The following is a 25,923-nucleotide window of genomic DNA, read 5'->3' as shown; positions in this document are numbered from 1 at the left end:
TCACGCCAAATTAGGGCTGACGGAGGTAATAAAGCACGGGGAGGAGACGGGAAGATGAGTGGTGGCCTCAAAGTGAGAGGGAGCGTTCATTGTTCACCTTTTAACAAAAAACAACTGTGCTCACCTCAGGAGTGGCAGGATGAAGAGCAGAACCATGTTCTTCACACGTGGCCTCCGTTAACCTTCAAAGAAAAGTGGATGACAACCTGAGGGCTTGGAACATGAACATGAACATGAACATGAACATGAACAGCATATCTGGTGATAACCTTCCAATTTCAGTATGTTCAAGTTTTCTACCGCTTATCCTCACAAGGGGGTGCTGGAGCCTATCCCAGCTGTCCTTGGGCGAGAGGCGGGGTACACCCTGGAATGGTCGCCAGCCAATCACAGGGCACATATAGACAAACAACCATTCACACTCACATTCATACCTATGGACAATTTGGAGTCGCCAATTAACCTAGCATGTTTTTGGAATGTGGGAGGAAACCGGAGTACCCGGAGAAAACCCACGCATGCACGGGGAGAACATGCAAACTCCACACAGAGATGCCCGTGGGTGGAATTGAACTAGGGTCTCCTAACCACTTGGGTCTGCTAACCACTCATGCACTGTGCAGCCCCCTAACATTTATTATATGGAAAATCAGCCACTGTGTGTGCATTTTTCAAGGTAAAAACACCTACAGCAGGCTTCACTACACATATTAAAATAAAGCCTGGAATGCCACAATCCCAAACTTGATGTGGGAGTTTGAGGTTTTATCAGCACTGCATACAATGAAACATGTCCACTAAGCTTTATCCATCCATCCATTTTCTATCCCACTTAGGAGCCTATCCCAGCTGTCTTCAGGCGAGAGGCGGGGTACACCCTGGACTGGTCGCCAGCCAATCACAGGGCACATATAGACAAACAACCATTCACACTCACATTCATACCTATGGACAATTTGGAGTCGCCTATTAATCTAACCTTTTATATATTAACCTTTGGAATGTGGGAGGAAACTTGATTGAACAGCAGGATAAACGGAATGATTTACATTTCCTAAGAATTATTTTTATATTATTTTTAGGATATGTAGTAAAAAGAAAGGATACATGATGAAAATATTGACAGACAATGCAGAGTTGTCTTTTGCTTAAACAGAGCATGTGGCTCCCTGCAAATGTATTTTTCCTCTCTCCAATTCTTGGCTGAACACAGTGACTCTGACTATGTGTGAAACGGAAAGTATGAACTTCAGTCATGCTAGCAGACGTAAAGTTAGACAAATATTACGTGTGCGTGTGGCTTACGGCTTGAAAGCATCTTCATGCCAGTGGTGCTCAAAAAATGCACGTGGAAAATGAAGACAGAAAAGTGACTGGTGGTGGTGACATAACGCTACATCATATGCGTATTGTTGATCATATGAGTTATTGGGATCAAAAAGAGTTATACTAGAAATGTGCAAGTCATGGACGAGTCAATGAAAAGGCGATTGCTCGACAAAGAATTGAGTTGCACTGACTCAAAAGGTACTCAATAAAGATTCAAGTTTCACTGATGCAAGTGTCAGTTTCTGCAGGTTTTTCTTGACTTTCGATTCACACAGAAAATGCGGCTAAACAAGAAGTTCAGCACCGTGACGTGTATCCGTTGTATCTACGACACCGTTGTATCTCCGTCGCAAAGCAAAATAAAAAACCTTGCGAGTCGTCAGAGTCAATCTGAGACAACCTTTTGATGGTTTAAGTAGCTTTTTCCACATGCAGCCATCCAGACAACTACGTCACCCACGGTGCTAAAGAAACACAAGTCAACAAATAAGTGACACACAACTTAACATCCCCACTGCATGGTCTAGGAAGTAAAAATAATAATAAATGTTTTATCATATTGTACAACAGACATCCTTTATTCATGTACAATCCGGGTGTCTTATTCAGTAAAATAAAAAAAAATCTGTAAAATTCTGCACAAGCACATGTAGCAATTTTTTTACGACACTTTTACACATAAATAAGAAAAATAATTCCAGGTGGGCGGCACGGCGGTCGAGTGGTTGGTGCGCAGACCTCCCTGTGCATGTGTGGGTTTTCTCCGGGTACTCCGGTTTCCTCCCACATTCCAAAAACATGCTAGGCTAATTGATGACTCCAAATTGTCCATAGGTATGAATGTGAGTGTGAATGGTTGTTTGTCTATATGTGCCCTGTGATTGGCTGGTGACCAGTCCAGGGTGTACCCCGCCTCCCGCCCGAAGACAGTTGGGATAGACTCCAGCACCCCCCGATATCCTTGTGAGGAAAAAGCGGCAGAAAATGAATGAATGAATGAATAATTCCAGGTGGACTGCTTAAACTGCTTAAGTAAGCTTAAACTAGTGTGTGTGTGTGTGTGTGTTTATCACACATGTAGTCTGCCACCTCTGGCCAATTTTGTTAACTCAATGTGGCCCATGAGTCAAATATAGCTAAAAACACACTGAGTGACCAATCAGTGGAGGTGATAAGAGGAGGCCCAAGATCTCAGGCAGCCCTAATCCATCAACTAAAATCAAATACGACACATCTCACCGGTGAAGTAGACCAAAAGATAAGCAACTCTTGGAGATGTGTCATCATGCTGTTATCATTCATTCATCAACCTGCTGCTATATTCTTCAGCTGTTTCAGACAACTCTAATAGTATAGTCCCAGAAATCTAAGTACCAGGTCCAAACTTTCAACTGTAAGTTTATGAAAACTTACAAATTAGCAGGCGCTGTTAAATCCTTCCAGATGCTTACAGTGGAGTTGTTTACATTTTGTAGCATTTCAAATCATTAAATCATGTATTAGGAAAATGGCAGCAGCTCAGACGGGTCTTACCATGCATACTGTATGTATAAAAGAGCGTCTGCAGATTTGTGCACATTCAGCACTCAAATCCGTGCATGCTAAATGCCCGTCTACTGTAAGGATGACTTATTCTCCCCAACATTAATCCTATTCTCATTAAGTAACTGCACACCCCCTTTACTTTTTCCTCCTTTATCTGGGCGCTCAGCCTAAGACAACAAACAGACTAGCTAGTTTTCTTGCCTACTGCGTGTTTAAGCTGTCCTTGCAAACACTTCTAATAAGTCTTCACACAGTTATGTGTGTTATATCCATATTATTACAATGAATCTGCTTCAAGGAAAATGTACGTGGGTTTTCTCCGGGTACTCCGGTTTCCTCCCACATTCCAAAAACATGCTAGGTTAATTGGCGACTAGCTGAATAACCATTGTGTTAGCATATCTTACGCCTATTCACCTATTTGTTAGAACTTGTAATGTTTGTTTTGGTCAAGTAGTTTTTACCCGCAAAAAATGTGACTTATACTCCAGTGCAACTTATGTATGTTTTTTTCTACCTAATTATGCATTTTTTGCCTTGTGCGACTTATACTCCGGAGTGACTTATAGTCCAGAAAATATATTTCATTCATTCATTTTCTACCGCTTTTCCTCACGAGGGTCGCGGGGGTGCTGGAGCCTATCCCAGCTGTCTTCGGGTGAGAGGCGGGGTACACCCTGGACTGGTGGCCAGCCAATCACAGGGCACATATAGACAAACAAACATTCACACTCACATTCATACCTATGGACAATTTGGAGTCGCTAATTAACCTAGCATGTTTTTGGAATGTGGGAGGAAACTGGAGTACCCGGAGAAAACCCACGCATGCACGGGGAGAACATGGAAACTCCACACAGAGACCCTGGAACCCTGAACCCTGGTCTCCTAGCTGTGAGGTCTGCGCGCTAACCACCAGACCGCCGTGCTGCCCGTATGCTTTCATGTCAGTAATAAAGTAATACCGTAGGTGTGAGACTGCATCATTGCTCTGAGGCGCTCAGGACCATGAATGAACTCATCCCTCGGTGTACTGCCCCACTCTTGTGGCAAAACCATCTACTCATCTGCAGAACTGGAGCAGTGAAGGTGGGGTGGGGTGGGGGGATAATGTGACCGCACACTGACCCGGCTTCATTTTCAGGATACTAAAATGCACCGAGCTGCTCATGCAGAACACATGGAGGTGCAAAAGAGAGGGAATCACGGAACTTTATCCGCCCAATTACACAATGAGGAGAGCAACCTGCTGCTAGTATCCATACTGCACGGAACACTCAGTGAGCCTGAGGCTGAGCCACTGGCCACAGCCTCCCCACCTGCAGGGCCTTGGAGAGACACAGACAAAGAGGAGCTCATCAGTAAAGAAAAAGCCATTAAAAAAAAGCAGCAATGTCCTGTTTCGTAACAAAGACGACGATCTAGTTCATCACAACAAACAGCAGCAAAACAAACACCATTAGCATGCACTGGGTTTAAAAAGCAGTCTAGTCAACTCATTAGGTGCATTGTCACGGTTTGCATGAAAACACTGTCTGGTTCAACCACTAACAAATTGTCTTGATAATTATGGATTAATTTAGCCCATTCAAGGCAAGTGAAATGAGTGTAAAACAATAAAAGAAATGATGAAAATGTACAACATTGCTTGGATGCTTGCCAAAAAACATACTACAATATGACCTCATCTCAAATTCTCCATTTTAACCATTGTCAATATTCTGTTGGGCGGCACTGTGGTCTAGTGGTTAGCACGCAGACCTCACAGCTAGGAGACCAGGGTTCAATTCCACCCTCTGGCATCTCTGTGTGGAGTTTGCATGTTCCCATGCATGCGTGGGTTTTCTCCACATTCCAAAAACATGCTAGGTTAATTGGAGACTCCAAATTGTCCATAGATATGAATGTGAGTGTGAATGGTTGTTTGTCTATATGTGCCCTGTGATTGGCTGGCGACCAGTCCGGGGTGTACCCCGCCTCTCGCCCGAAGACAGCTGGGATAGACAGTCATGCTTCAAATTTAGCTCCTTCATTCTCGTTATTATTTAGCCCTGCTAAAATGAAAGGAAAGGTATTCAAAACTGTGGTGAGACCAGCCATGTTAGCATGTTGTTTGGTCTCGAGACAGCGCCAATGAGGAAAAGACAGGAAGCAGAACTGGAGGTAGCAGAAATGAGGATGCTAAGGTTCTCATTGGGAGTGACCAGGATGGATAGGATCAGGAACAAATACATCAGAGTGATATTACATGTTAGAGGCCTTGGAGATAAAGTCAGAGAGGCCAGACTGAGATGGTTCGGACATGTCCAGAGGAGAGATAGTGAATATATCGGTAGCTGCGTTTATAGCTAACAGGTAGGAGGCGTAGAGGAGGTTTATGGATGTATTGAAGGAGAACATGAGGGTAGTTGGTAGGGTAGTGCCTCATCCAGACGTACTGTATTATCACTTCAGGTTTATGATAGTTTTTGTGATTTTGTGAATAAATGTATGAAATCTCCACACTATTTATGGTGACATTTCATATTTGTTGTTCTTACAGTAGGTGAGATTCTTAACAAAGTGTCCTTTTGATTAAGGCACCACAGATTCGGGGTCATCTGGAAGCCATTTCTCCTCGCACTCTCTCCCTCGTCTCATTTTAATCTCTCAGTACAGCTCCACACCCCCCTCCTCCACCCAAGCCCCCACCTCCCCACTCCCCGCTCCCCTGGGTAGCCGGAGTTCAGTGGCCGAGGTCCGTGCACGCCAGGCCGGCGTGGCACGCAAGCTCATCCCCGCTCGGCTCCCCAAGCACGCAAAAACTCTACGGGATTAGAAAGAAATATCTGTATACTGTACATAATACATGGCTGCTGTGCTGGGTGCCACGCAGTCAACTTCTATCACGCAGCCTGCACACTGTGGAAAGTGTCCAAACAGCAGGAATGTGCTGGGAAAAGATTGGAATTCAATTACTGTACTTAACTACTTAACAATAAAACCAGAACTTGCTGTGTTTCTGGGGAGTCTATTACCGTGTCATCTTTCTTATTGACACATGAAAAGTTCACTTCAGTGACCATTAAAGGAATTAATCCTGGTCTCTGTTTTGCTTTTTCTTTGGATTTTGTAGCACTTTGGCAGCACTTATTCTTAAATAAGGATTAACATTAACAGGGATGTTATAGAAGACTCTTACAATAATAATAGAATTCAATTATTTCACTTTACTACTTAACTTTACTGTTATTACGCTGTCTGAACAGGTATCTTTCTTTTATTTATGTTGAAATATTTGTATAAAACTTGACCTACAATATCTGTATCTGTGATGGAGAGCCTGAAATGAATCATTGCCATGATGTGTTTTGCTTTTTCTTTGACTTTTTCTTAAAGATTGAGTAGGGACAGAAGAAGAACATGACATGTTGACTAAAAACCTGACAAGGAAGTCAAATTTTTAAGTTGAATTTGCTTGTTTTTTGCAGTGCTCAATTAGTCAACATCATGATAACTGTAAAATGTTGAGTTCAGGAAAAACAGAAGAAAAAAAACCTTGCACTCATAAATCAGTCATAAAAATAGTTATGATTGGACACATGATGAACATGATGATATATGGGCATGCTCAGGTACAAGTTGTGTGTGTGTCTATACGGTGAGCAGAGGGAGTATGACCAATCACAGCTGAGTTTAGCGGGAGGCGTGCCTGGAGGACGGCCGCAGGTGAAGAAAATTCCACAAACTGTTTGGGCGGGAGACAGGAAACCCGAGGAAACACTGCAGGAAGAGGTGCAGAATCTGGAAGATCTACAAAGCTTTCTGTGCGGGTTGCTTTGTAGGAGTCCAGAACTCAATACAAAGGCCCAGAAATTAGCATAATAGCTCCCCTTTAAGGTCATGCTATGGCATCTCAATAGGATTCCGGTCAGGACTTTGACTAGGCCGATCCAAAGTCTTCATTTTGTTTTTTTTCAGCCATTCAGAGGTGGACTTGCTGGTGTGTTTTGGACCATTGTCCTGCTGCAGAACCCTTTTGGATTTTTTGAGAGACGGCAGAATTTATGCTTCCATTTATCGTAGTCCTGAAGCAGCAAAACAGCCCAGACCATCACACTACCACCACCATATTTTTCACTTTTTCACATCACTGTAGAAGATCCTTGTCATGATCTCTGCATGTTTAGAGAATGTGTTCCAGTATGTATATAAAAAGTATCAAAAGGCTGTTTTACACTTGTGTGACTACTAAAGAGGTTATAGAACTCAAACCCAAATATTCAGCTACAAGACTTAAAAAAAAACACTTTTTTGGAAGATCTTTAATCATTCCTAACCTTTTCCAAAATGCTTGTCTCTCTTTTTTTTTCTTCATTTGACACAACTGAAAGAAATATTTCACAATAACCAGATTCACTGGGCTTTTATTTGTTCCAAATGAACACGGGGCCCAGAGGCCTCAGTGACGTTGTAATTGAGCCAATCTTATATCAGGTTGCATGTACAGCCGCACGCGAACATTCATGGGTGCTTTGTAAAATTACTCGAGTTGGAAGCAAACTAAGGCGCTCCGGCTTCAAATTGTGAATTTATTAGCGGGTTTTTAAGTACCGCAGCCAATAAAAAATAGATGGAAAGTGACATTCCAACAGCGCGAGAGCATAAACTGACATTGTTTAAAGCAAAAATATTTAACATTTGTACTTAACCAGCACCACGTGAGGCCTTGATGTGTTCACATCAGTCGTGTGGGGTTGCTCCTTTTTTAAGCATGTAACAAAATACTACTTACTTGTGCCATTTAGAGCACTTGAAATGTTTTTTTCACACGCACAACAATCGCGTCTGACACTGACAATGTTCTCCGGTTAGCGTTTTTTTTTCAGAGCATTGTGGTCTGGCATCCAAAAAGACATGAGCATGTCCAAATGCCCGGTGGTTACCTCCTGGCTGTTTGAGGTGGTGTTTGCCCACAGGATGTTTTTGTTGGTGTGTTTACTGGTTTGTCTCTGTTGTTTTTGGAACCTGCTTTTTCTCAGTCGTCTCAGATCACCATTGCCAAAATGCTCCTATATTCAGTCGACGCTACTTTTCCTGCCCCCGATTGCGTGTTGGCCCCCTGGCTTTGCTCTCACTCATACAAACCCCCCAACACGATCCAAAAAACCCGACCCCCTTTTCCCTCTTCCTTCCTCCCCCGTCGGTGCTGTGCGTGACAGTAGCTCACTGAGAAGTGGAAATGAGACTAGTAAACAATGATTAGCTCCAGAGCCAGAGCAGCCTAGTCTGCCATTGGTCTTGTCTCCACATTGTGACTGCCCCCACCCACTAGCACATAAAGCGTATGGAAGACCCCCCCGCCCGCCCCCTTCACACACACACACACACACACACACACACACACAGAGTGCCTTCAGCTAGAGTCAACGCCAGGTCAGGGGCAGCCTCTCCCTGCCAGGTTACAAGAGGTAATCACAGGCAAACACAGCAGCCACACGCAAAATGCACACATGACACCCCCCCGCCACCGGCTGACTCCCCAACACCCTACCACCCGCTTCCCCAGCCACAAACCTGGCTCTAATTAGTGTGATGGGGATGCAAGTGGCCACATGTGTGCGAGAAGCAGACTCGGGCAAAGAAAGGATGAGGAGGAAGAGGAGGAGGAGGAGGGGGGAGGCGGGATTCTCCCCCATAGGAATAGAAAAGAAGTAGTCATCCCCGGTGCTATGTGTCTGGTTAACCCAGGAATCATTTTGGAGGCTTTAGTTCTTAGCCACGCCACATTTTCAAACACAAACGCTGGCCGGGCTTGGAACTACAGCAACTTGATATCTGGAAATTCCTCCTTTGGGACATTTAACATGAAAGAATGACACATTTCCTGTTTGTTTACATAATTTAGGCATGATGTATATAACACAGTTGTTCTTAATTAAAAGCAAATGTTTTACAGCATGCCTACACAGGGGTTAAATACATCTGTATACTGTATCTAAATAGTTGATATACTAAGTTAGAGTGAGCCAACTAAACTTCTGTGTTCTATGATGTGACCTCATGTCTCATGCAAAATTACAGAATGTACAGAATGTATGTGCAGCATAAAAAGATGATGTAGCAAAGTCAGATATGAATATTTAATGGCTTGTCTGCACAGAATTACAGTCTGTTTATTGTGTCAGTCCTAAATGATGAAAGGGGGGGGGGGGGGGGCGGGTATTTGAAACATTTTGATGTGCTTCTATGCTTGTTTGATATTGTATGTATTTTTTTTAAGTGGCATTATTACCGATATTAAAATTAATCATTAAGAGTGTTGATATTAATGCACTTTTAACCCACATTTAGAATCAAAATGTATTTGAGACTACTGATTTTTCTAGTGTTTAGTTTTAGACTACCTCCACCACTTAAGCCACATTTAATAAGCAGCTGCATGCATTTAATCCAGGCATCTTTTCAACACCCCCTGAGTTCAGATCCAAACTATTGTCATAATAAATCAGTCGTCCACTGTGCACAAATTAACTCAAATTGGAAACTCCACTAAAAGTTACACAAACCGTTTTTACTTATTTTTTTTTCAAGCCATGCTGCACATAATGAGTCTTCCGCAGCAGAAGAAAAGTAAAGAAAAAAAATGAAAGCGCTGCCAGTCCTCCAATCAGTAAGACAAATTGGCGCGACACGTTTCCTTCTGCATCGGTCACCAGTTGCTGTCTGCTGACTGACTGGCTTCTCTTCAGTGGCGCTCCTTCCTTCCTGCTGCCTGCGCGCTACTGTTGCGTCCGCTCGCGGGTGCGCGCTTCCCTCCGAGAGCGCTCCGCGGCAGGGAGATAATGTAATGGGGGTCTGCAGGACTTCCACAATGGGAGGAGTATGAAATGTATCCTGAGCCCTGCCCACTAACAGCAAAATATATAAGAAGGTGGTGGAAGGACAAGGCAGCCACTCAAACCTTAAATCATTTGCAAAAAAAAAAACAAAAAACTTCAACTCAACTCTTTTAATAGATTTTTTTTTCCAGTGGGCCCTCAATATAATAAACACACTGGTGTTTGAGTAACTTTGATGATATTTTTGTCTCACCTGATATGGGAAAAAGAGATTTATTTTGTTCTATAAAGCTAAAAAGTACATTTTGAGCAGAAAAGTATTTTTTTTCTTCTTGGAAGGTGTGTCAGAATATTTGTCCCGATGACAGCGGACGCTGACTTTGCTGTGAAGAGCAGCAGCAGCATCATGCGAGAATGGAGCGGACAGGTCCAGCCTGCTCTGGTTGCATCTTTTATCTTCCTCTTCTGCTTGGAAGCCTGCCTCTGGTTCAGGAACCTGAGGCTTAAGAGAAGGCTGCCGGGACCCTTCGCCTGGCCCTTAGTGGGCAACGCCATGCAGCTGGGTCAGATGCCTCACATCACCTTCACCAAACTAGCCAAGAAGTACGGTAATGTATACCAGATACGGCTAGGTTGCAGTGACATCGTGGTGCTGAACGGAGACAAGGCGATACGTCAGGCTCTGATACAGCACAGCAAGGAGTTTGCAGGCAGACCGAACTTTCACTCCTTCCAGATGATCTCTGGAGGCAGGAGTCTGACATTTACTAATTACAGCAAACAGTGGAAGGCGCAGAGGAAAATCGCCCAGTCCAGCCTGAGAGCCTTCTCCTCTGCAAACAGTCAGACCAAGAAAGCGTTTGAGCAACACGTTATGGCCGAGGCGATGGAACTGGTGCGGGTGTTCTTGCATCACAGCAAAGATGGACAGTATTTTGACCCTTCTCATGAGTGCACGGTCGCCGCTGCTAACGTCATGTGCGCTCTCTGCTTCGGGAGGCGATACGGCCACAACGATGTGGAGTTCAGGACAATGTTGGCGAGGTTGAACATATTCGGTGAGACCGTCGGAGCAGGCAGCTTAGTGGACGTCATGCCCTGGCTGCAGTCCTTCCCCAACCCGGTTCGCAGCATCTACAAGAACTTCAAAAACGTCAACAAGGAGTTCTTCAACTATGTGAAAGATAAAGTGGTGGAGCACAGAAAGTCCTTCAGTCCGAATGTGACCCGAGATATGAGCGACGCCATCATCAACGTGATCGAGCATGGAAAAGAGAGCGGTCTATCAAAAGACTTTGTCGAAGCAACGGTGACAGATCTAATCGGAGCAGGCCAAGACACCATATCCACCATGATGCATTGGATCATCCTGGTCCTCGTGAAATACCCGGAGGAACAAGCTAAGCTACACGACCTCATAGACAAAGTAGTAGGTCCAGACAGACTTCCTTCAACAGAAGATCGCATCAGCTTAGCATACCTGGACGCCTTCATCTACGAGACCATGCGCTTCACCAGCTTCGTCCCACTCACCATACCGCATTCCACCACCTCAGACGTCATCATCGAAGGTCTCAACATCCCTAAAGACACGGTGGTCTTCATCAACCAGTGGTCCGTCAACCACGACCCTCTGAAATGGAAGGACCCGCATATATTTGACCCGTCACGCTTCCTGAGTGAAAACGGGGCCCTGGATAAAGACATCATTAACAATGTTATGATTTTCTCAACAGGTAAGAGGCGCTGCATTGGTAACCAGATCGCCAAGGTCGAAGTCTTTTTATTCACAGCCGTCTTGTTGCACCAGTGTAGCTTAGCCAGCGACCCCTCTCAGCCTGTCACTCAGGACTGCTCCTACGGGCTCTCGCTGAAGCCTCTCAGATACTGTATCAGCGCCAAGCTCAGAGGAAAATTACTTGACTTGGTTTCCCCGGCGTAAGCTGCATGCGCTAACACTGTGACTTAATTAAAGGGCCAGCACAGAATTCCCCATCAGTGACATTTAACAGTATAAGATCCTCTTATTTAATATATTTAAACATGCATTGTTGTTGAGAGTACATGTGGAAGCTATAATATTATAGAGGAAGAATTCAGGTTCATGGTATTAATGCAAGAAGTTCTCCAAACTTGATCGATTTTTTGTACATAAAGAGTTAAATGTTTGTTTTGCATGAGCATGTACATGTAGCTACATCCATCAAATGTCCATTTAAACTAACGTTATAATAATAATGTATTGTGAATATTAGTCACTTGTCTCTATTGTGTTATTTAGGAATACAGTACCAGTGTTTTGTATGACAATAAATGTTATCTATCTCACTATCTACTGTATTCAAAGCATGTGAAAACATTAAATGGGTGATGATGAAAGGGAAGAAAAGAGAGTCTGTCATCAAGGAGCATCAGAGAAAATGTGCACAAACTTTTTTTTTTTTTTTCTGCGGCAAGTGTTCCCCCGAGCGCCGCTTGCCAAACACCGTTCCCTTCAGTACACACATTGCAGATGTGCGCCATGTTTTTTTTTGTTTTTTTTTTCCCATGAGGCATTACCACGACCATGTTTGTTTACAAGGTTTTCAAAGCTACACGGATGTTCCTGCGCCCTCTTTATTCCTGCACGCTCGGTGCATGTTTATCTTTTGTAACTACTCAGCGGGGCTTCGTGTGTTGGCTTTATATGATGAAAAAAAATAAGCTATATCTGAAATGAATATTAACAATAAAATAAAACCTGTCAACAATCTGATGTTTTCTGTGTCTGGATTTGATTTCATGTTATTCTTTGTAATTAGATGAAGTCCCACAACAGAGAGTGAAGCTAGCGCATCTTTGACTTCCACATCAAGTGGTGTTTTATGTAGGCCATCCTATCACACATGTGGTAACAATATGATACCACCATTTGTTTAGATGTTTGTTATTACTCCTTGTTTTTAAGTGAAACAAACCTTGATTTGAGGCCGCATATCACCAAACCACAAACTAATGAGTTTTTAAATTACACAAGCACTCCCATCCACACATGTTTGAGTCCTGTGCTCTCAACTCAGTTCAATAGAGACGGAATCAAAACAGCTGCAGGACTGCAGAAATACTGAGGTCATTTTAGCTAGCATGATATTCAATGCATAGAATCATCATCATGCAGTGTTTATTCATTAAGTGGAAATAATCATCAATTGGAAAGGAATGGCCTTTATTGTCATTATACAAGATATACAATGAGATTGTACATTATTGTACAATTGGACAATTATATTGTACAATTATAATGTATAATATTAAAGAGTTTACAGGACATAATTTCCTAGACAAACACCTTTCATTCTGTGTTTTTCTTGCAATAAACAAAAACATAAAATTGTTGTCAATATGGCCTGTGAAGCATCTCCTCTGCTTTGCTATTAGTCAACAAGGGATGCTAATGCAAAAAGGCCCAAGTAGGACTAAGGTCTGCAAACTGCGGTCAAAATGGGAGGGATGAAACCTTTAAAAAAAAAAAAAAAAAAAAAAACCTGAGTCGAGGACCCCTCCCACCATAGGGATACATATAAGTGAAGGCTTGAATCAGCTTTCTTTCAAAGTGGTCATCCGAAGACGATCTGAACCACAGCTAGCTGCTCAGCCTAATGGAGCTCTTGTTATGAACTGCGGTGGAGGGGCTGAGAGACTAGGAGTGTTGCTTGGAGTCCTCGATTTTGTCAGGATCGTGATAAATGACCACATGGAGGAAGGCCTTGGATGGGAATATATTCATTAGAGTTCAACTTCTTGGAAAGTGTTACGTCAATTTTGTTTTTTTGGGACTGACAAATAGAGAATAATAATAATAATAATAATAATAATAATACCATGGCTCAAGTTGATGCTGAGTTTGCAGTGAAGAGCAGCAGCCTCACGAGAGAATGGAGCGGACAGGTCCAGCCTGCTCTGGTTGCATCTTTTATTTTTCTTATGTGTCTGGAAGCTGGTCTGTGGATGAGGAACCTCTGGCTGAAGAGAAAACTGCCGGGACCCTTCGCTTGGCCCGTGGTGGGCAACGCCATGCAGCTGGGTCAGATGCCTCACATCACTTTCACCGAACTAGCCAAGAAATACGGTAATGTATACCAGATACGGCTAGGTTGCAGTGACATCGTGGTGCTGAACGGAGACAAGGCGATACGTCAGGCTCTGATACAGCACAGCAAGGAGTTTGCAGGGAGACCAAACTTTGTGTCTTTTCAATGCGTGTCAGGAGGGAAAGGCATGACTTTCACTAATTACAGCAAAGAGTGGAAGATGCACAGGAAAATTGCTCAGTCCACCATCAGAGCGTTCTCATCTGCCAACAGCCAAACCAAAAAATCTTTTGAGCAGCAAATTGTAGCCGAAGCGAAGGAACTGGTTGAGATTTTCCTGAAACTGGGTTCTCACGGCCGGTATTTTAACCCCGCCCACGAACTGACAGTAGCTGCTGCTAATGTGATTTGTGCTTTGTGCTTCGGAAAACGTTACGGACACGATGATGCCGAGTTCCGAGCCTTGTTACAGAGAGTAGATGGTTTTGGACAGACTGTTGGAGCTGGAAGCTTGGTGGATGTGATGCCATGGCTTCAGTGTTTCCCTAACCCTGTCCGCAGTGTCTTCAAGAACTTCAAGAACCTCAACGAGGAGTTCTTTGGGTTTGTTCAGAATAAGGTGGAAGAACACAGAAAGACTTTCGATCCAGAAGTAACCCGGGATATGAGTGACGCCATTATCGGTGTCATTGACAAACCCGAATGTGACAACAGTCTGAGTAAAGGCCACACTGAGGGGACAGTGTCGGATCTCATCGGTGCGGGTCTGGATACGGTTTCCACTGCTCTTGACTGGATCCTGCTACTCTTGGTGAAACACCCTGACATTCAAACAGAGCTTCACCAGCTCATTGACAAGGTGGTAGGACCAAGTAGGCTCCCCTCAGTGGAGGACAGAGGTCACCTGGCCTACCTGGATGCCTTCATCTACGAAACAATGCGCTTCACCAGTTTTGTGCCCGTCACCATCCCCCACTCGACAACCTCAGACGTCACAATCGAGGGTCTCCGCATTCCAAAAGACACGGTGGTCTTCATCAATCAGTGGTCCATCAATCATGACCCCCTGAAGTGGAAGGACCCGCAGATCTTTGACCCCTCACGCTTCCTTGACAAAAACGGCTCCCTGGACAAGGATCTCACTAATAACGTTATGATCTTCTCAGCAGGGAAGAGAAGATGCATCGGAGACCAGATTGCCAAGGTGGAGATCTTTTTAATCTTTGCCATCCTTCTTCAGCAATGTCACTTTGAAAAATGTCCAGATGACGACTTGTCCTTAAATTGCTCTTACGGTTTAACACTGAAGCCTTTAGATTTTAACATAACTGCCAAACCCAGAGGAGAGACACTTCTTGGTCAATAAGAACATCTTCAAACAAAGAAATGTCAACTAATATAAGCTAATTGTGATGTAAGCTAAGACTGTATCATTCGTCCCATAGAGAGTTTGTATGCATGTATGCCTTTGGACACCTTCCATATTGTATATCAAAACAAGGTGTTGTACTTAATGGTACATAATATACTTAAATGGTACAGTTATTGAAATAATCAGTGGTGTCTGCACTGTGAAGTGTATCTAATATTTTTCTTCTTTTTTGTAGCAAATAAACCAATAAACCATAACATTCTTAAGTAATATCTGTGAAGATTATCTTTGTAAACCAAGGTTCTCACTGAATTGTGAAAGTGTATTTTGTATTATACTGTACATTGAGGTCGATGCAATATCATATAACATATATTCAACACACACACTATTTTATGCTTATACTTTTCCTTGAATTATTTGTCAAATTGTATCTGTAAAAGTGTTATACTATCAGCTGTATGTTCTCATATATATATTTGTTCAGGAGCACTTTAAATATCACCACATCAAACTATGTAATTTAATACATAGTTTAATACTTGGAAAGCAACTGGCGGGCCGGATTCAAACGCTTGGTGGCCCGCATGTGGCCCCCGGGCTGTAGTTTACAATGTAAACTAAGTATGGCAATAATTTACATTGTAAACTATTGCCATACTTTTACTGATGTAAACCTGATAATGTCAACTTTGGAGTGCAACTGAAAGCTAAAATAAATAAACATATAGTACATGAACGGGCGGCACTGCGGTCTAGTGGTTAGCGCGCAGACCTCACAGCTAGGAGACCAGGGTTCAATTCCACCCTCAGCCATCTCTGTGTGGAGTTTGCATGTTCTCCCCGTGCATGCGTGGGTTTTCTCCACATTCCAAAAACATGCTAGGTTAATTGGCAACTCCAAATTGTCCATAGGTATGAATGTGAGTGTGAATGGTTGTTTGTCTATATGTGCCCTGTGATTGGCTGGCAACCAGTCCAGGGTGTACCCCGCCTCTCGCCCGAAGACAGCTGGGATAGGCTCCAGCACCCCCGCGACCCTCGTGAGGAAAAAGCGGTAGAAAATGAATGAATGAATGAATAGTACAAGAACTTCCAGGTGAAAAGGTGGTGTGTCAGTGGGGGCAGCCAGTATAAAAAAAAAACAAAAAAAAAAGTCCAGCGAGGTCAAAGAGATAATAATAGCACTGGACGTCTGGTCCCAGAGTTGCTCTGAAAGATTAATATGTGCTACTGGCCCATGTCGCTCCCGCTCTGAACCCTTACCAAGCTAGCCGTGACTCACTACATCAGCCTCTCATTAATGTTTAACACAGGTCCCTCTGTACTTTCAACAGCAGTGAGGATTTATTTTTTGTCTTAATCACTAAATTGAGAGCAGATAAGTTATTGTTATGCCCCATTTACTGATGAGGTAAGTTTTATATCCTTGGAAATAAATGGCTGAAATATTGCTGAGATTGCCAAAGAGAAGTACAGATAGTTGGCCGGATGGAGGTTAGGGAGTCCAAACCCACGCGTTTAAAAACTCCTAAATCATCTTTAGATTGTGTGACAAGTAGCTGCTCCACCCCTGATTGGCGTCAGGAAGTTATCCCAACTGATGGTCACATTTGGACGGAAGCGGCGTACTGAATGTGGCAAGTTCATTCATTCATTTTCCACTGCTTATCCTCACGAGGGTCGCGGGGGGTGCTGGAGCCTATCCCAGCTGTCTTCGGGCGAGAGGCGGGGTACACCCTGGACTGGTAGCCAGCCAATCACAGGGCACATATAGACAAACAACCATTCACACTCATATTCATACCTATGGACAATTTGGAGTCGCCAATTAACCTAGCATGTTTTTGGAATGTGGGAGGAAACCGGAGTACCCGGAGAAAACCCACGCATTCACGGGGAGAACATGCAAACTCCACACAGAGATGGCCGAGGGTGGAATCGAACTCGGGTCTCCTAGCTGTGAGGCCTGCATGCTAACCACTCATCCACCGTGCAGCCCAGAAAATACAATTTTACAATACAACACCAGAGACTAATCGTTCCAGTCACAAAATGTCTATTTATAACCCCGGAGCCTTCTTGCTAGCTTGGCAAGGATCTTCTCATCCGATCATTCCAAACATTTGTTGTAATGATTACATTTGATTCAGCCCCCGAGCCCTCCCCTGCTTTCTTCAATATCCATTATTCACTTGTGACGCACGTATGAACTGAATTTAAAGCATGAAATGCATAAGCGCTCATCGCTAAGGAATGCTAATATAAGAAGCTGGATGACTGGCCAAGCTAGTGGTTCAAAGTGCGAAATCTAGTTAAAATTGATCACAATATTATTTTAGATGGATGGGTTTTTTTCAGACATGCATTCTATCCATGCAAACCAAGAGGTGGCACCAAACGACTCCCTAAGTGAGTCACAGAGCTTTTCTTCCTGTCACTCACACAAAGGTGCAGCCATGATGCAGAGACATGACTCAAAGGTTGGAGAAGATTATGGTACCAATTTAAGATAAAGCTGATTCAAAAAGTAGTACCTGTGGATCAGCTAAGATGGGGGTGGGCAAACTACGGCCCGGGGGCCACATCCGGCCCGTCAAGTGTTAAAATACGGCCCGCCCGTTCATTCCAAAGTATTTCATTGAAACTTAACATGGCATCATGGTTTAGGTAGCTTTTTTTTTATCAATTTGGTTATTTGATGTGGTCCGTGGTTTACAAAGTGCTCCTGAAAAAAGGGACACAAACACATACAATAATTCCAGGTGGACTGTTAGAATTATAGGTGTAAAATATATATTCTGCCCCCCCCCCCCCCCCCGTCAATTTTGTTGAATCAATGCAAGTCAAAAAGTTTGCCCACCCTTGAGCAAAGAGATACCGTTTTTATGGCAATTCACCAGTAACATTCACTGGCATAAGTAAAAAAAAAACATGAATGTATTTAAGTATGTTTTTAATAATACAGTATTTATTGTGCTCTAATCCACATACTGGCCATGCGTTTCTTGTTAAAGTTTATAATCTCGAGGCACTTCAAGCTGACAATGACTTATGTATTGAAACTAAACATGTCACACCAGATAATGTCTACCATACACTTGCCTCCCAACTTTCATCACATTCCCAATAACATTTCAACATTGTAGTCATGCAACTCCAGTAGAGTTTCCTCTTGATTGACTGAGGTGCTAACAGCTTCCATTCCAAGTTTACTTAGTCGAAGAAACCCCAAAAGCACCCGCCGCAGTAAATATGTCCTGACTTCAAGTTTAGCAGATCAATATTAGTCCAAGTGTGGGTTCTGTGTGGCTTATCATCCTCATCATAACTTGGACTCTTTATCGCTACAAGGAGGCTTGTTTTCATTGGGTTCCTACATACTGAGCTGGGTGAAGACATTCTGTCCTCTCCATCACTCTCTCTGTCTTTGCTTTGACACCGCAAGGACCTCAGAGGGAGGACCAGGCAGCTCGACCTCCCCTGTTTTTCCAGCTTCCCCAAACATCCATGAAATCTGTCCAGCTGAAAGACTCCCTTTCACCTCCTGAGTTTTGCTACAGTTTTCATCACGGGGGTTATCCGCATGCTGCACGTACACAAAGCCACAGAGAAACCTCCCACATGCTTTTCTCCACAAGCACCATTCCAGCTCAGCAGTCTTTTTTTCATTTTTTAACATGCAAACTGGAGTCATTTCTAGATGACACACTTTGGGTAAAGTTGTTTCTTCTTCTTCTTCTTCTCCTGGAACACATGCGGAAAATTGTGTCTGCATATTGGCTAGTGTCAGTCTTTCCGACAGGGCTGCCCTTAACACCAACTTATTCACCACAGCTTCACTTTTTATCCAAAAAAATACAGCTGTCATTCTGTGTGTTCCGACCCATAAAAACAAAAACATCAAAACAGAATGAATCACTCTTTTTATTATTATTGCAACAAAAAAAACACCCTGTAAATAATATCTTTTTCAAATAACAAAAATTGGTAGACTCGCAATTTCAAAATATATATGATATGAAGTCACGCAACAAAAGTGTGTAGTAAGTAAGAACTGATTGGAAAACAGCCTCTGATTCATATTACCATGAGAATCAAAAATAGTTTGTAAAATGTCGATCCTCAGCCAGGTTAATGTAAATATAGTGTCAACTCCCAATGAAAAAAAACCTTAAAGGGGAAGTGCACTATTTCTGGAATTTTGCCCATCATTCACAATCCCTATGTGAAACATGAACACATATTTATTTCCCTTTTCTGTGCATTCTAGCGTGGGAAAACAAGTTTATATAAGCTAGCTAGCAACGGACATCATGGGAAATATTTTTACACAAAAAAAAAACTGAGCCCTGAAACATGTTTGAGATGGCAGTTTTGTGATGTCAATGCGATCCAGAATTCCTTACATGGAAAACGTGGACACGTCAGTAAACGTGGACTTACGAATCCGAGAGTTTGGGGGTATGACCAATCAGAGCAGGGGGGCACAGGGAGGAAATGAAACAGATCGTTTGGGTCGGAAGCGGGAAAAAGAAATGGAAAACGTTGCAGAAAGGGGTGCAGAATCTGGAAGATCTAGAAAGCTTCATAGAAGTCCACCACTCAATACAAAGGACCGAAAATGAGCATAAGACCACAAATAGCTATGATGTCCCATAGTGGAGCACAGGCCTCCACCAAGGCTGAATTGTATAATGGAGTATATTTGTGTTTGATTCCTTGTCCATCTGTTTGTTAGCAGCACACTTCCTGGTGGGATGACAAACAGAGTGTGTCATTATAATTCTGGAGTGTGGCTGGTGCCATAATGACTCAAACTTAAAAACTGTAATAAATTATTGTATTAGCCGTTTATCCTGCACGGCGGTCGAGTGGTTAGCACGCAGACCTCACAGCTAGTAGCTACGAATTCAATTCCACCCTCGGCATGTTGTCCCCGTGCAGGCGTGGGTTTTCTCCGGGTACTCCGGTTTCCTCCCACATTCCAAAAACATGCTAGGTTAATTGGCGACTCCAAATTGTCCATAGGTATGAATGTGAGTGTGAATGGTTGTTTGTCTATATGTGCCCTGTGATTGGCTGGCGACCAGCCCAGGGTGTACCCCGCCTCTCGCCCTTTATCGAGATCCTCACTGAAATGTAATGCATTCTTCCTTGGTCCATGGACCACAATATCTTTATTGTCATCTTGTTAATGGTGTCTGTCCTTCTATTTACTATGTTAGAATTAATGACTGCTGTGAAAAAAATTGGTAAAACTACTAGCCTAACCTAAAAATGTTTGCACAAGACTGTATGTGCATATATTACCACTTAGTTATGCTTTTAAATAGTCGAACATTTGTGCCGTACTGTACATATTCAGGTACTTCTAGTAAGATGCTAACTGTGTTCCCTAGTCTGTATAGCTGTAACCTGCACAATGACAATGAAATTGACTATTTTTATTTTTATTTCAACTCCGGAGGGCGTGTTTTGCCATGTTACCTAATTATTCTAGGAAAGCTAAATATCCCTCTCAGTATGCAGTGCAGTTCTGCAACCATAATAACGATCATTGTAATAAATAATTCATGTGGTTTTCAAAAACAGGACAATGAATAGACTTTCATCCTGCTCTCCATCACGAGAGTGTTCTGCAATGTTAAAAATAATAATTGTTCCACAAACAAAAAGTCATTTGCAATCTGAACATAATATATTATGTTCCATTGTTTTTGTGTGCTGTTCCATTGGTTACCCTCCAAAAAAGCATTTCCTCTGTTTCCCTCTGTGGGATTATGTCATAGACATTAACACTGAGTAAAAACCTTTCATATTGTTCCAGTTGACATCATAATCACTTTGCGCCACCGACGTCTGCTTTAATCTGTATTCTGGCCTGGGTCAAACCAGCAATAAGCCGTCAAATTGTTCCTGTTTTGGAAGACAACCAGTCGTAAAGATGGGTAGTGACCCGTTTCAATAAACAGTTGCCCAGCTCTTGGGGCGTCACAATCACACATTGTGCAGTTGATTCTGCCATTTCCATACAACAAACTATTATTTTCAAGAGGCGTGGAAGGAAGTGGTCCATGTTGGGCAGTGTGGCCAAATGCTAACATGTGTTCTGCTTGTGGACGTTTAAGTGGTGGTTTTTGTTTGGTATGGAAACAGAATGACGGCTAGAATTTATTGCGAGAAGACAGCAGTGCCATTCTCACTCAATGCATTGATTTCTGCATGCAAAACTGTAATTATTGTCTTTAAAAATGTTTTTTTGTTCATATTTTTCGGGTGTCTGGATTGAATTCATTGGATTTACATTCTTTCCAATGGGAAAAATTGCTTTGGATTTTATATACTTTTGATAAATTGTACTCTAATTGTTTGGAATATACATTAAATGAAATTGAAACCCTCCCAGTATTACATTCTGACGCTAAAAAATGAATGGAACTACACACCCACTCACAAATAACTGATGTCCTTTGCTCATCCATCTCATAAATCTGCCCTGGAGCTTTAAAGCGTGAGTACCTGGTGGTCCAGCAACTTTGTTTGGCAGTCAATCATGTGCGGTGTCAGAGATGGAAGGAGTCGACTCAGACGATGACGAATTGCTGGCAACACTCTTGTAGAACCCACTGTGGATTCTGTGCAAAAAAACACAGCAGGTATCTGATTTGTTGTGAAAGACATTTTTGAATGGAATTAGATTTATAACTTTTTAGCTTGAGCTTCAAGAGAATAAAACCCAGCAGAGTAGAGGTCTAACACGGCTGTGCTTTTCCTTGGCCGTCCCGCCCCACAGCCGTGGCACGACAGCCACAGCCGTCCACAGTCGTGGTGAGATTTGAGCGGCCAGCCGTCATCCGACCGAACAGGCGCAAAAATTAAATTACCTCTTTTCAGCACAAGATAGTATAAATTGTGTGAAAAAGATGATATAAGGAAGGATTATGGACAATATAGGTGACCTTTCAAGAAACAAATGAGGCTATCAATATTTTTTTTATTAGTTTTAATATTTCTTATTATATATATAATATTTTATAGTTATAATATTTCTTCAGCCCGCCCTGCCCCGTTAGCCGAGGAGTCCGGCCAGCCGTGGGGCCAGCCGCTCCGTGTAGACCTCTACAGCAGAGTAATGTCTACTTTTGATTTTGGGAAAAACAGAGCATGACCCTCTTATAATGTATGATTTTAACATAGTTTTTCCATATTTTTGATGCTTTTGTTGTTTTTTTATACAGGGTCAGGCAAAATGATCTGACGCATTTGTATGTTAAATAAAACGCAAATAAAGTAAAGAAACAAAAAATGTTTTTTTATGTTCAAAAAGTACATATAATACCATTCTGTTTCATTATATTTTGGTTGATTTTGGTTTCAATGCAGATCCAGTAGCTCCGAAGTTGGTAACCCATAACGAGATAACGTTTTTATTTTCTAAAAGTACATATAATGCCATTTTTTTCTGCTTTGTTTCTTTATAATGCCATTGTTTTCCATTTCTTTTTCAGTTGCTGCCATGAATTAGACTGGTGAGCATCGCGCTTTCATTGTGGAAACGTTGAAAGTAACTGCAACACAACGAGCGTTCCGTTTGCACTTCAATCTTGGTAGACATGATCCAATACCAGCTTGAAACACCATCTCGTTATGGGTTACCAACTTCGAAGCTACTGGATCTGCATTGAAACCAAAATCTACCAAAATATAATGAAACAGAATGGCATTATATGAACTTTTCGAACATAAAAACAATTTTTTGTTTCTTTACTTTATTTTCCTTTTATTTAACCTACAAATGTGTCAGATCATTTTGCCCGACCCTGTATAAAACACACACAATATTATTGCCAAAATATCCCAAAAACAGTGTATAGTGAGTCACTCTGCATTTGCCACCACTTGTATACAACAATCAATCATTTTCACAGACAAGAATGAGGGCAACACATTATAATGCATGTGTCATGTCATCAGGACCAACATCCGTCATAATCCTATTCATTTTAATGGCGTTGTCACACATGTACAGCAAATAGTCACCCCAAGTCACATACTTACTCTTGAAACAAGGAAGCCATAACTCATCTCTCTGCTGCTGCATAAGCTTTCTCCCGTCTCTCACTTTCACGCTACCCTGCTCCAAGCTACGTCTCTCAGCGATGTTGTGAGCCAGACCAAAACAATTTAGCAATAAGCTATTTGCATCTGTGGGGCTTCATTTTCAGTTGTTTTTTTTGTATTCTCCTTTTGTAGTGGGCTTTGATTGCCTGACAGAATATCCCATGCTTGTTGAGGGAATAACGGCTGACCACTCTGCCTCTGAAAATATGTCGCTCTGTTAAGACTGCGAACATGCAGGCATGTTGTTGACAGTGTGAGCGCTTGTATTCCTAAATCACAATTGAATGGCAAAATCATACAGCTGCAGTGTGGAAAATATTTTGAAAAATATGGACATCACAGAAAAATTAAGTATTAGAATATGCTCAGTAAACCGTAAACAGTAAACAGTAAACCTCGGATATATCGGAAATTCGCTCACAATGGACAGATAAAAAAGAACCAATTTTTCTGTAATGCATTTCCAATAAAAATTCATTGCATATATCGGATTTTTTTATAACGGATTTTGCCTATTTCGGACAAAATCTCCAGTCCCGTTCCAATGCATTTCCATTAAATTTCCCTCGCATATATCGGATGGCCGCATCGTGGCGCTCCGATTCGCCGAATCGTGACAGGCCGCTATACGACGTCATTTGCAGCGTTCGCAGCGTTGCCTGCGCGTCCAGGTACATTGGAAACATAGTCAAGGAAGTGACTTTTTATAACGGATAAAATCCGATTCACGCATATACCGGATATAAATCCGATATATGCGTAAAACGGACATTTTCCGGTATACGCATATAATGGATTTCGCTTATATCGGACAAAACCAGTGGGAACAATTGAATCCGATATATCCGAGGTTTACTGTAGTATCAAACACACTCCACCCCAATTGGCTGATTGTATATTATTTGCACAAATTTATGCCCCAACACACTTTGGTTTAAGGAAATTAAAATTACGGCTTGGTTGTCTTGGTTGCAGTAACAACAAGAACTACAAACAAACAACTCTTGCATTTATTAGCTGTGTGTTTTGTCAAAAGTGCATGTGATTTTGCAGCGAATACTAGCAGATGCTGTCTGTCCTTGTTTTGGTGCTATCCACCCACCCACTCCAGCCAGCACAACACATTTTCTTCTCCCTTGATATGTACAGTAGCTGAAACACTGTCCACGAAACATGCAGCCATGCTGAGACACAATGTGCCCTAATGATTTATTCAGCACACCGAGCAAGCTGCAATAACATATATCTAATGAGATTGGATACAAATATGCGGGTGTTTGTGCCTGAACTCAGCTGGCAGTCTGAAGGATCCTCGAGTTCTGCAAGCAGGCATGTGAGAGGGATCAAGGGGTGGGGGGCTTTCAGGACAGATGGAGTGAGTCTCAGAAGACTACTTGAGCTGTAGCGGAGGTGTGGATCAGAAAGAATAACACAGTGAGGATGAAGAGTGCTTATGGGGATGATGGTGCGTGGTAACCTTAGGTTTTCGGAGACAACGGTTACTCAGCCTGCCAGTATTACAGGGCTTGGCTGGCTTCTCCACTCTGGGGAGACCAGATCTAATCCTCTGAGGGGAAAAACTGAGAAGACACCAAAGACTGTTTATGTGGCAGGATTCTGTCCGCTAAGTAAACCAAAGGAAAAATATGACATGTCACGTGTGTCATATACAAGCACAGTTACTATATTATATAGATATTTATTGGAACCACATCATCATCGTCAACGATGATGCTATGAATGTCAACAAATACAGTACATATTCCAACATTCAACCTGTGGTGGGTGACTTCATTGCATTATGCAATGTTGCTGGACCGGTGCCAAACCCTTAGACAAGAACACCAGAGAGACATTCAGGTGCATGTTGCACAGCACGCAGCCCTCTCCGTCACCTGCCATATTTGGAAACAATGGCTTGGACTTGTTCAACTTGATTTCTGTGACAAAAATATGTGTTCTTCATATTTACAGAAGTAAACACAAACATGCATATGTGTACATTTTAGGTTGCTACTGTTTAGAAAGAAACTTATGATATGTATTTATAAATACATACTAAACAACAAAGCTGATGTCCATTACTGTTCTGTTTGTGATTGCATGCTGACACTAAGACCTTTTCGAGGACGAATTAATGTGTATTAGCAGCTCCTATACCAGCAGATCCAGATACCCGACTATTGTTCCTCGACCCAGATCAGTGGAAAACACAAGCACTGATGCAGATGGAAGTAAACAAAAAACAAAACATTTTTGACTTTTTGTCAGAAAACATTTGACAGTGGAAAACCGAGCCAAGGTTGAAGTAACTCAAGGGTGAGCAACCCACGGCTCCAAAGCCGCATGTGGCTCTTCAGCCTCTGTATTGTGGCTCCATTCACAATGCTCAAGCATTTTTTAGCACCCAAATGGGGAAAATATGTATCTTTGTCATGCGTTTTTATAAAATTTGACTTTCTGTGAGACCCTGAATGAATCCTGGAGTTCTGACTTGTGATTGGATGATTTGTTGTATGTTGCTGTTAAAACTGATAAAATTAAGGAAGAGTCAAACTTTCAAGAGTTTACAAGATATTGTTTTCAAATTATGTTTTCCTTTAGTGAGCATGGGGGTAAAATGGCCCTTTTGATAGTAAAGCTTGCCGACCTCTGAACTAAG

At 42.4% G+C, this 25,923-nt stretch overlaps 2 protein-coding genes across 2 annotated transcripts; both read left to right on the top strand.

Annotated features, from left to right (window-relative positions):
• Positions 1-9,828: 9,828 nt before the first annotated feature.
• Positions 9,829-12,434, top strand: LOC131140335 (cytochrome P450 1B1-like). The gene has a single exon (XM_058090625.1). The coding sequence runs from the start codon at positions 10,057-10,059 to the stop codon at positions 11,635-11,637; it is 1,581 nt and encodes a 526-aa protein (XP_057946608.1). The 5' UTR covers positions 9,829-10,056; the 3' UTR covers positions 11,638-12,434.
• An 844-nt stretch (positions 12,435-13,278) lies between these two features.
• LOC131140336 (cytochrome P450 1B1-like) lies at positions 13,279-15,407 on the top strand. Its single transcript, XM_058090627.1, has one exon. The coding sequence runs from the start codon at positions 13,557-13,559 to the stop codon at positions 15,129-15,131; it is 1,575 nt and encodes a 524-aa protein (XP_057946610.1). The 5' UTR covers positions 13,279-13,556; the 3' UTR covers positions 15,132-15,407.
• Positions 15,408-25,923: the final 10,516 nt, after the last annotated feature.

The sequence above is a fragment of the Doryrhamphus excisus genome, chromosome 13 (genome assembly GCF_030265055.1).
Source record: "Doryrhamphus excisus isolate RoL2022-K1 chromosome 13, RoL_Dexc_1.0, whole genome shotgun sequence".
Taxonomy (NCBI): Eukaryota; Metazoa; Chordata; class Actinopteri; order Syngnathiformes; family Syngnathidae; genus Doryrhamphus; species Doryrhamphus excisus.
Note: the sequence above shows the minus strand (reverse complement) of the source record. Positions and strands in the feature narration are given on the sequence as shown.